Raw genomic sequence first — 11,409 nt, forward strand, 5'->3', positions numbered from 1 at the left:
CCCAGTCTCTTATATATTGGTGGCGGTAGAAGTGTTCGACCACTAAAACAAGTTTCTCCCATCTAGAGATTACAGTTACAAGCCATAAAGTTATAGAATGCTTTTAGTCAATAAATTTATGGTATGTTCTATTTATAACTGATTTATCTTTTTGGTATATGGCCAATTTGTCCCTTTTAGAAACTGAAAGAAAACGAACATGCATGAAGAAATACAAAATGCACCTAAAAGTTATAATGAGATGTTGCAATATTATCTCCTAATTCCTTTATTTACTCTTTTAAGGATTTGCTTTATATATATTGAAGTGCTAAAAGGTTTTATATTATAAATGTAATTTAATCTATTGTAGTAGGTATTACCCTATTTTTCAGTTACTAGTTATTTCTATGGATTGTTATTTGTAAATATATGTTTTAGATGACTTGATAGTATTATTTTCTTTATATTACAAGTGAATAAAATTACTAAAAATAATTTAAAAACGGTATACATTCAAAAAATGCATATATATATATATATATATATATATATATATATATATATATATATATACATGTATATGATACATACTGTACATAGTTGAATATATGCGACGGATATAACCGTATACTAGCTAATATCCCACTTTCCTTTTAACAAAAACATTTAATGTTATTCTTAAATTTGAATTAATCATTTTACTTTAAATTCTCACAAAAGTTATATAATGTGATCCTATTGCATTTCTTTGGACTAAATCATATCACCCCGAAGATGCCTTATGAATTTTATTTTATTCAACAATAGTTTTTTCATTAGTTTATAGCTCCACGGGTTACATGTATTGGCGTCAAACTTGGTCCAAACCAAATAGGAGTATTTATTTTATTCTTTTACTCGTGCGGGAATAACAGAACTTGTTGAAAGTTCTTCAAAATGGAATTGCTTCTAAATTTTTCCTTATAAAAGTAGCTTTTTCAAACTAAAAGACTTGTTTTAAAACACACCGCATTCTTGCCGGGACCTTAACAAAAAGAAAAGAAGAATTAACCTAAATTGCCGCATACCCAACAATTTAAATTAAAAATAGCATACTAATGTATAATACGTATATATACTAGTTACAATTAGCCCGGGATGTGCCCGGGCCCAACAAGCATAGTGAAAGGCAAAATTTTTATGTGGCACCCAAATTTGCGTTATCCGTTGAATTTATATCCACTTTTTAGAAAAAGTTTAACTGATACCCAATTTTTAGATAACTTCAGAAACATGCATTTTTCTCTTTTTCTTAATTTTGTTTTCTTCTTCTTTTTAGTTGCAAAATGGGTTTGCTAAATTTATTGTTGTTTTGATAATTTTATGATCGAGATTTGTTATTTATGATATTTGAAAGTTATGTTTCAAATTTGAGCTCATTTAAAGTAGATTTGGGCATTGAATCGTGTATTGAATTGTTAAAAATCGAAAAATGAGTTTATGTGTCAGAATTTAGGATTCGAAATCTAAAGTTGCATTCAATAGAGTGAATTACTTAAGATTCGAATATTTGAAGTTGCATTCAATAAAGGAACATAAGATTTGAATTTCTGAAGTTACATTTGAAAGATAAAAGAACTTCAGATTTGAATTAAGATTCGAATTATGATTATTTTTTAATTAGCAGTTATAAATTAGGCTATTTCTAACCCCCCCCCCCCCCCCCCCCCCAAAAAAAAGATTTAAGACCATCCATTTTGAGGCTATTTGTGTACTTCACCCTATGTGTGATTATGTTCTTGGCCCAAAAACAGGTTCATGGGCGTAATCGAGTAACTTTATTGGGCCTAACCCAAATTGAGTAACAATCTCGGATCCAAATATCTGGTACTGCAAAAGCTCACTCATATTCATATAGCTCCGAAAGCTTTAGACAAAATTCAAATATTCCCATATCATCGCGCCATTTTCAAAAAAAGAAACAGAGAAAACAAAAACAACGTTCTGGAAGGAACAATGAAAGAAGCATTTCCCAGTAGAGGTGAACGTGAAGTTGCTTCTGCTCTTCTCCTTCTCTCATCCATAACTCCATCTCCTCTTCCAAAGTAAGACCGATTAATCGAGACTCAATTCACAATTCAATTCAAATTTCATTTGCGTTTAACATTTTCAGTTAGAGTTTCTGATCACTGATAAGTTTGTGTTTCTCTGAGTATTTCAGAAGCAATAACGCAGCTGAGATTTCGCACAAGGTAGCGCTGAGTAATTCAACTTCGGCTTCGAATTCGAAAAGCAAATCCTCGGATTCGTCGATTGTGACCGCTGTTGATGGCTCGTTCACGGAGGATAAATCACAATCTCGTCGTACGAAGATGATTGCCACATTTCGTGAGATTATAATGAAGCTTAAGGTGAATGATTTAATGTAGTTAGTATTTCACTGCTGTTATGCTTTTGTTTTGTTGAATTCCAGTTTTGATTATGCTATACCTCTTATATAAGCTACTCGAAAGATCATTGGAGAAGATCGAGGTTTATTCTAGATCGAGAACTGCTTACCTCTTTATAACTCACTGTGATATTATCTCTGTGGAACTCTTATAGCGTGAAGTAAAACGTGATTACGAGCTTTGTTTGATTGTAGAATTTTTATGAGTTCAGTTGCAGTTTCTGATAAATTAATCTGTCAGATTTGCGTTTTCGATTAGAAGATGAATATAATATTCATATGATCTATTCGCAAATGATTTCAGTAACGCTAAAGATTATTGAGTTTCGTTATACATCATATGACTTCTGATTTTGAATTTCGTTCTTCCAGTTTACCTTGCTCTGTTTCTGAGTTTTGGGATTTGAATTATATGATGCTTAATGCGATTCCGTTTTCTCCGAGTCTATTTGATTTTCCGAGTTTTAACGTTTATGAGATTAATGATTATTCGAATTCTGAATTCGTTTTATCAACTCTTGTTTACCTTGTAGAAGAGTTTACAATCTAGTTTCGTGTTAAGTTTTCTTCTCTTTAAAATTTCAATCTAAATATAGTTATCAGATTTTTTTTATTTTGAATGTACATCGGCGTATTTTCGCAGGTGGTGAGACAGCGACGATCGAAGAGCTTCTGTATTTCCAATTGCCGGAAAATTAGCTCAAGCAAGTCAGAAGTGTCCACTTCTCTGACAAAGTTCTGCAGGTCCACTAAGGTTTCGGCCTCAGATTCTGATGCGAGTAAAATAACAGCTTCATCTTCGTCGTGTGTGTCCATTGACTCTGTCTCCTACGGCATCTCCACTTCGCGGGATAGAATGGGTCGGGGGAAGAGAGACAGATTGTTGGCTAACGAGTTCAAGCCGAATATTGCACCGGCTTACATACGCCGCCGAGCTGAAGCCATCCTCAGGGTCTTGTCTCACGAATCCGCTTCTGAAGTTAGGATTCGCCAGCTGATCGGCAATAGCCCTGATACTAGCAAAGCCTTAAGAATGTGAACCACCCTCCTTTCTCTCGTATCAAATTTTATATAGTTAAATGAATTCAAAATCTCAAAGATAGGAAAAGTTGTAACATTACTATTAGTAGAGTGACATGAAATACTTTTAAACTTTCCAAAATATAAAGTTTGGAATGAAGGGTTAAATGGATATAACCTGCTACTGATATTAGATTTATGAGGGATTGATTCAAAATGCAGGTTGCTGAAGCAAGGAAAGGTGAAGAGGTCAGGGGAAGGAGGTCGCTCAGATCCCTATATTTACGTTGCTATTTCACCAAGTAAGCAATGATGCTGGATACATTAACTTTTTTAAAAAACTAATTATTAATTATACGTTGAAAATGAAACTATCCATTGCTACTATTGTGTTGGTGGTTCTTTTTTCGGGGTTTTCTTTCTTTTTGGGACTGTAAAGATAGAGCTCTTTTCCCGAAGGAGCATTTTATTCCTTAGAATATTCAGCAAAATATCTTATTCTTTAGATTATCCACCTTAAAATCAAATGATTAATTTCTTTGAAGTTATTTTCTATTCGTTTTGCGACCAGTTTTTATTTAAACATAATTGGAGTTAAATTTTAGCCTTGTGTCATTAGGACGAAGAATGGATTTGCACTAAAGAATATGTCTCAGTTTATATACGTTCATTCTAGGACGGTCCGAAATATTTGAAATTCTTCACTAATATTGTTATTCTCTGTGACTCTCACAACTCAGAGGAATTTAAATTTATTTAAATATTTAAAAGTTTTTGTAAAGGAAATTTGGGGGGGGGGGGGGGTTATTAAACTCGAGTTGTTACTTCTTTTCCATTCCCTTCTCAATAGTAAATCACTAGCACCGGAAGTGTATCGGCACGTTTATTTTTCTTGATGAAGGTTTTGTTGCATTATCGTTGTAGGGAATTTCAGCGGACTTGTTATGGTGACAAAACCCTCTCCACTTGTTTGCAACCTTTTGAGTTTTTCTTTCACTTTTGCTGCAGATAACAAGCAAAGTAGACAGCTCTGAAAAAGGTTTTTTAATTGCAAGTTACTTATTCATCTTGAGTAATCAGTTTATCTACAAGGAAGGGTGCAAAATATACAAAACCACTCAAATGATTATATTAATGAGACGAAGTTTAGATCCCCAGCTTTCTTGAACCAGGTATGCACATTATTACCAAACTTATCCACGCAAAAGTAGAGTTGTTTTGTATCTCTGACACCCTGGTAAGAGAAATGGCCCTTTGACATGTCGGAGAAATGGCCCTCTCTCTTTATATATATTATTAATGAAACAATATTTCTTTTTGATGCTGTGTGGGGATTGTTTTCTTTACAATTCCGGAAGAGATGTCAAAATCATTTGTTATCTAGGACCATTTGGCAGTTGATTTTCATTTTGTCCGTGAGTTTGTTGCCAGATCTGGGTTCATTTGGTTCTAAAGCTTGCCTACAAAAGCATTGATAACTTGCTGAAAGTTTTAACTAATAAGGTGATCTTTCTTCGCATTGATTCAAGATGTGAAGGGGTAATATTCGTTTCCATATGTTATCTATAAGAAGCGTATCTTAAGGATAAATGTTGGGGTCTATTTTATTTGTAAAGAATAAATGCGCTCATTTCGTACTAGTAAAATAAAAACTCTTCCACTAATTAGGATGAGGTTCGTCTGATCAGATCGTGCACATGCAAGAAAATAACTTCTATCCTTGAAACACAAGCAAACACATGTCGTTCTTTGTTGTCTTCCATAATTCCATACACTCGTGGAACTCCAGCATTCTAAATTAAAAACTCAAAAGCAGCTCATGTTCTCAAACCCAGAAAAGGAAAAAATATATACTCTATATGATCTGTCATATGACTGAACTTGCTTCCTCAAGGATCTTTACTTCCATTTCTTTTTGTTTATTGACTGCCCCGCGCCAACCCCTCATCCACCCGTCCAAAAAAGTGAGAAATAACAGAGTTAAAGGGGTGGGGGGGGGGGGGGGTGGGGAAGCAAATTGAAAAGCCAGTTCACAGACTCAAAATATACCAATTCGCTGAACATTATATGTGTAACCTTTATTGTATTGAGGAAGAATTAGCTTAATAGATCAGTTGGCAGAAGGCTTCCTCGCCAAGAAGAAATACATTGGAGTGAAAATGCCTTCCCTGCATCAACCCAAATTGTTGAAAGGATTACTATTGAGAGCAACATTTTAAAGAAATACGCATTTACAAACTGCAACCAGATTTAATGTTGATTACCTCACTATAGATTCAGTTCTACAACCTACATCACAGTTGGCATTATTCATGTCTAACAAATAAGAGAAGTGATCACTAGGGCAAAACGCGTGAATAACTTATAGACTGTGCAGTAGCTTGACAGAATTAGTTATCTGAATTTTATCAAGGCCAATGATCTACAAGTGAAAGACACTGCTGAACTAGTTTGTATATTATCATTTATATAAGCTAACTTAATTATATAATTCATTGTCAAAAATTGCACCAAACTGGATATCAATTAGCTTATATTGGATACAAGTTTATCCTTAACCCAAATAAGTTGTCAAAAGGACTAATTTAGCTTCAGCATCTATCTGGGATATTGTAGGGTGCTTGGCCAGATTTTCAGATAAAGTGCAAGGAAACAAGTCATTGCATGTCAAAGAATTACTCATAAACTGCAGTATTGCAAAGCATTTTTCCATGCAGCCTCTACTTAATTTCCATTCTATTGGAGACATTTATTTTAGGTCGTCAAAGGTCTAGTTGTCCTACCATTGATCAATCTATCCATTCAGTAAATGATATTTTCAATTTTAAAAAAAAATTCTAGAGTGTTCAATTTCTTCTATTTGATAAATAAGATGAAAACAGAGTTAAAGAAAGCAAGCAGGTCTCACTTACTTTCCACCTTCAACAAGTGCATCTGCAGCTTGCTCCAGGATGGCTTGAACCTTTTGGCTTCCTTCAGGGGCAAGGCCGACTCGCTCTAATATCTTGACCTAAACAGAAATAAATCCAGGTAAGTTCAATAATTTGACGACATTACATTTCCTTAAAGTCAAGGGTTAACCATTAATGAGCTAAAGAGATGAAAATAATGTAGCAAAATCTTTTAAATAAGAAATCATAATTGGAAAACAACATTCATAAAATCAAAAACTTGTGATCTTACCATATTTCTGGTGAAAAAGCGTCCAAAAACTGTCACGCGTACATTGCTTAAGGAGAAATGACTTTTGTCCAGAGGCAAATACCAAGGGAGAGGAGAGTCGATAGCAATATCCTTGTCCCAAATAATCTTTTGCATGAAGTGGAAATACCAACAAAGAAGATGTTAAAACACATCAAATTCATGCTATTCATTATTTCCCCTGTCATGTTATGAATAAGATAGCAACTGTAAACAAGAAGTCTGACAAGGAAGAACAAAGTTTTGGATAAGAGGACGCTAATATTACCCAGGTAAGTGGGATATGTTAAGATGTTTCAAGGGAATGAGTTGAAGCAAAGCTTATGTTATGGTTTAACAACTAGAAAAAATGTGCTATCTGATCATAGAATAAAATAATAAAGGTTTTAACTTTTAAGTACTGTTAAAAATAGAGGTTCACAAGATAAGAAGCTCACCTCAAAACCTGCTTGTTTCAGAGCTTTAATGCACTGTCCCATCGATCTGATGTCAGGAAGTCCATTACCAAGCTCCACCTCACGCTGTTTTATATGATCTATGTATGGAGTTAGCAGCACAATAAAGAGCTAAAAAAATTGAGTATAAGAAGATTCAATACCTTGATCCTCTGGTGATTTGCATTATTAGGATCAAAGAAATCAGTGATACACCATTCATAATTAGCAAAGCACTGGCCAGGCTTCAACACTCTGAATATTTCCTTGTAGCAATCAAACTAGTCATCCACAACATGTTGTGAAAACAATCAATTATAGATTCAATATTCAAGTGAATTAGAGAGATCCAGAGTAAATTCACCAAAAAGCCAGTAAATGTTCTGCAAGTGCTTACCACATCTGGGGCATGACATGTAGCTTCTATGGCAAAAATTCCATCAAAACTGTCGTCAGCAAATGGCATACTCATGAAGTCGGCCTACAATTTTTAGAAAGAGTGCGATGAGAAGAAAAAATACTACTCTTTGATGGTAGAATAAAATTCAAAAAAAGTCACATTACCGTCACATAATTGCAGGTGTTGTCAACTCCTGCAATAAGGTTCAGTTCCTGCAAAGCAACCAATACAATAATTGAACTCCAGCTCAAGCACAACTAAGATCCTAATAAATGAGAAAGGACAAAAAAGATTATATCGACGTGCAAGTGACTTTTGGCACAGTATTTCGGTGGATGGAATATCCCTAAATTCTTTTCACCCACCCCACTCCCCCAAATAAAAAATAAAAAAATAAAAACATAAAGCTGAGCACACACGCATACACACAAAGTACTTACTTTTCCTCGTGTTACTTGATATTCATTGTTGTTGATTCCAGTAACATATGTACCACTATAAAAGGTAATAATATCAGATAGCAGTGTGGAAATGGACAAACTTACAACAGTTAAAAATAATAATAATAAGAACACTTTGTATTGTAGATCTATTTTAGCCTCAACGGCAAGTAAACGAGAAAGAAAAGAGCTCTTCCCTACTAGCTAGAGCATTTCCTGCAGCACGTAGCTAGGAGGCAGGACTATTAGTCCTCAAATCTTTTTGAAAAAACTAAGCAGGATCTGATATCGAGTACCATCAACAAAGAATCCTCCATGCCAAATAATGGTTAAAAGATCCCATATCAACGTAAGTGTTATGGGAGGAGTTCAATCTTTGAATTTTAAGCATCAAAATTATTTAGTGAATTCCAGTCGGTAGTATGTTAGATTTGATCCAACATAATCATTTAGCTAACACAAAATTGGAACATAAAAGAATAATATCTTTCCTTTGGTACAATGAGAGATAGACTACATAAGATATGGTGATAATTGATTGGTGATTGAAGTGTCTACCTGAAGCTATTAAACAGTACATGAATATTCAGCTTTTTTTCTCCTTTTAATTTGCACATCCAGGTGAAGCCAACTAAATAATAAATAACTCTTGAATTAGGTATGTCTTTGAAATAGCAGCCAAATGGATAACAACAAACGGTAAATAGATATTACATGCTCCTATAATCTTCCATTGCGCGGATGCTACGAGGAATCAGAGATTCAGCTCTACTACATCACAACTTGGACAATTAAAATTTAAGCAAACAACAAATACTAACAAAGGATGAACAGATGGGATACAAATTAAAAACGATTTCAAGCTGCCAAGATATATATAAAAACATTCTCCGCTGAAGAGTATGACTAGATTTTCAGATAAAGACACATGCTTGAGCAATCGTAATTCATACTACTCTAATAGCCGCTATGAAATACAGAGCTGACTTTTACCTAAATCTGGCAATTTCTCTTAAAGGGCCACCAATTCCACATCCAACATCCAAAACCTGTCAATGAAACAAGGAATTCTTTTCATGTTCCACTTGCTAAATGAGACCTGACTGACCAACTTGAACCAAAACCAACACGAGAAAAGGAGAGAGTAGCAGAAAAAGAACACATCCATAATACGATGAAGTAGACCTTTTGTCCTTGCTTTAGCCCTAATTGCAGAGCAAGAAAGTGTTCGTGTCGTCTGATACTTTCTCGAAGTGATTCCCCTTTCCATCTGTTATAACAAGGAAGCTATAATAATTACTAGTCCTCTTTTGCTAATTATCACGGATTTCCAACCAAAAGTGAAAGAAGAGAACAATACACCGGTGGAGTAACTACCTAGGAGCAAAATGGAAAGATTCACCCCAACCATACTCATAAAAGCTTGTTGCTAAATCATAATATTTGTTAACCTGTAAACAAAGAACATTTATTATGGATTAATTAACTACTGAGTTTCTGGATAATTGAAGTCCTATAGAAAAGTCACAAATGGGATAGGCATGCTTAAACTATCAATAGAATATCAAAATCCTACCACCAAAGGGCGAAGGTAGATCACTACCTTGTTATCTGGGACGGAGCTAGATGGACGTGAGGGGGGTCAACTGAATTCCATTTGTCCGAAATTATGCCGTGTAAGTGGGCTAAATGAATCTTTTTGCATATAGATATGGATCGCTGAATAACCTTGACATACAGAAAGATTCTAGAATAGTGGTAAAGGGGGTTCAAAATTTCACGTGTGATATTCTTATAGTTTTAATACCCTTGTTAAATTTTTTTGGCTCCGCCACTGCTTGTTAGTTCTTTAACTATTTGATTATATCTTCTCAAATCTTACCATATCAATGTAGTTGGCTTTCCTCTCTTCCTCAGCTTCTCCATCACAGGCATGATATTTTTTGTACCTAAAGTAATTAATAATCCTTTATTACATGTGGAAAAAGAAAATACAGTAACCCTATTAAAATCATAGGAGAATTGAGTTGCAAAATAAAATATAAAGAACAGCTATTCAGGCCCAGGATAATATCAGTAAAGATTGTGCATTAACTTTTCTCTTTGAACAATTAATAAAACTGATCATACAAAATACTATAAGAAAGTTTGAAATAAAGGAAATGCAACAATAGGCATATCTATTTAAGTACTTAACTGGACAAGATGCGATGGAATAAAACCATTTTCAGCACTAAATAAGCAGTGAGTGGTTGAAATTTAAGAATCAACATTAAATTTGAAGCTACAAAAAGTATGATCTGGAATGAAATTTTACTTTTCAAAAGCTGAAAGTACTTCTTTCTTCTCAATTTTGCCACCAACCCCAGAAGCCAGATCAAATGTTCCAGTTTTTGACATCTGTCGTTCCTACACACACAAAAAAATATCCATCTTCAGAATTACATACACAAAACAAAGCAACTTCAAGATTCTGAGTTAGAATAAAAGTTAGCATAAAGATATTACAATAAGATTAAAATAATTGGGAAAGCAGCTGAAATGAGTCTCTCATTTCCCGGGCACAATATATAAGCAAGAGACCCGTTGACTTGGGCTTGGTAGTCAACATAATTTCGGGCTTTAGAGTCTCTTCCACAATTAGGGAGGAAAAGGGGATCTTTTGGGGCTTTTTCCACAGAGGTGAACAGTCAAGTTCAAACTCAATGGACCGGTCGCTGAGATTACCAATTTCCAAATTTTGGAAAGAAAAAAAAAGTAGATAGTTTTTAATGTTAAGTGAGCTTGAGTGATTGAACTTTTAGAAATTGTCAACTAGTTTGAAACTACAGAAATAGAAGTAATTCACATGATTAAAATTATAGAGTACCATAAAATTGCATCCTGATGTGCCGCTTGTGTTTGTTCAAATATTTGAAAGTTGTGTTAAGAAATTAAGCTAAAAAATCAAAGATGAATTATTTTTAAGTGTATTTAATTTCACTTCTCATCAATTATTTTTAGTATTACATAAATGTATACGAAAGAATGTCATAAACATAACATTAAGCATTTGACATCACGGAGGAAGATCACGAGGGAGGTTATGGAGGTATGAGAGTTACAATCATAAGTATTGGAGTAGTGAAAGTTATGAAAATAATAAAGAAGACTAGTGGTTATTATTCCTTTAGGAGTTCTGGACATCCACCATAATCTAATATTATATAACACTCTCCTTGGATGTCCATAGATAATGTGCCTCGTTAAAAATTTACTAGGAAAAAAACTTTGTAGGAAAAAATCGTAGTGAAGAAAAAAGAGTATACATATTTGATAATACGCATTGCTTGCTGCCTCGTTAAAAACCTTACCAGAAAAATCCAGTGAGATAAAACCTTAGCTAAGAAAAAAAGAGTATAACACGTATTTTCCTTCTCCTGATAAAAATATCATTTTATTTCTCGGAGACGATGCATTTTAATCTTGTATTTTAATTTCTCAAACGTTGAGGTTGGCAATGCC

At 34.1% G+C, this 11,409-nt stretch overlaps 2 protein-coding genes across 2 annotated transcripts; one reads left to right on the plus strand and one right to left on the minus strand.

Moving 5' to 3' along the window:
* Positions 1–1,977: 1,977 nt before the first annotated feature.
* LOC104104809 (probable GPI-anchored adhesin-like protein PGA55) lies at positions 1,978–4,464 on the plus strand. Its single transcript, XM_018773662.2, has 5 exons — positions 1,978–2,066; positions 2,183–2,372; positions 3,054–3,445; positions 3,653–3,732; positions 4,355–4,464. The coding sequence occupies exons 1-5, from the start codon at positions 1,978–1,980 to the stop codon at positions 4,462–4,464; spliced, it is 861 nt and encodes a 286-aa protein (XP_018629178.2).
* A 664-nt stretch (positions 4,465–5,128) lies between these two features.
* LOC104104807 (cycloartenol-C-24-methyltransferase-like) lies at positions 5,129–10,581 on the minus strand. Its single transcript, XM_009612981.4, has 14 exons — positions 10,414–10,581; positions 10,223–10,314; positions 9,788–9,854; positions 9,283–9,356; positions 9,091–9,175; positions 8,899–8,954; positions 7,906–7,960; positions 7,630–7,677; positions 7,463–7,546; positions 7,230–7,346; positions 7,069–7,152; positions 6,614–6,739; positions 6,343–6,440; positions 5,129–5,598 (listed from the first exon to the last, which is right to left on the minus strand). The coding sequence occupies exons 2-14, from the start codon at positions 10,303–10,305 to the stop codon at positions 5,541–5,543; spliced, it is 1,035 nt and encodes a 344-aa protein (XP_009611276.1). The 5' UTR covers positions 10,306–10,314; positions 10,414–10,581; the 3' UTR covers positions 5,129–5,540.
* Between the last annotated feature and the right edge of the window lie 828 nt (positions 10,582–11,409).

Source organism: Nicotiana tomentosiformis, chromosome 2, assembly GCF_000390325.3.
Source record: "Nicotiana tomentosiformis chromosome 2, ASM39032v3, whole genome shotgun sequence".
Lineage (NCBI taxonomy): Eukaryota > Viridiplantae > Streptophyta > Magnoliopsida > Solanales > Solanaceae > Nicotiana > Nicotiana tomentosiformis.

Bases quoted from the DNA above. Each gene is read 5' to 3' on its own strand.
- LOC104104809 (XM_018773662.2), top strand. From the start codon at position 1,978: ATGAAAGAAGCATTTCCCAGTAGAGGTGAACGTGAAGTTGCTTCTGCT. The intron at 2,373-3,053 runs GTGAATGATTTA...GTATTTTCGCAG, and splicing joins AGATTATAATGAAGCTTAAG to GTGGTGAGACAGCGACGATC. The intron at 3,733-4,354 runs GTAAGCAATGAT...TTATCGTTGTAG, and splicing joins TTACGTTGCTATTTCACCAA to GGAATTTCAGCGGACTTGTT.
- LOC104104807 (XM_009612981.4), bottom strand. From the start codon at position 10,305: ATGTCAAAAACTGGAACATTTGATCTGGCTTCTGGGGTTGGTGGCAAA. The intron at 6,740-7,068 runs GTGAGCTTCTTA...TTCATGCAAAAG, and splicing joins TGAAACAAGCAGGTTTTGAG to ATTATTTGGGACAAGGATAT. The intron at 5,599-6,342 runs GTAAGTGAGACC...GGGTTGATGCAG, and splicing joins GCACTTGTTGAAGGTGGAAA to GGAAGGCATTTTCACTCCAA.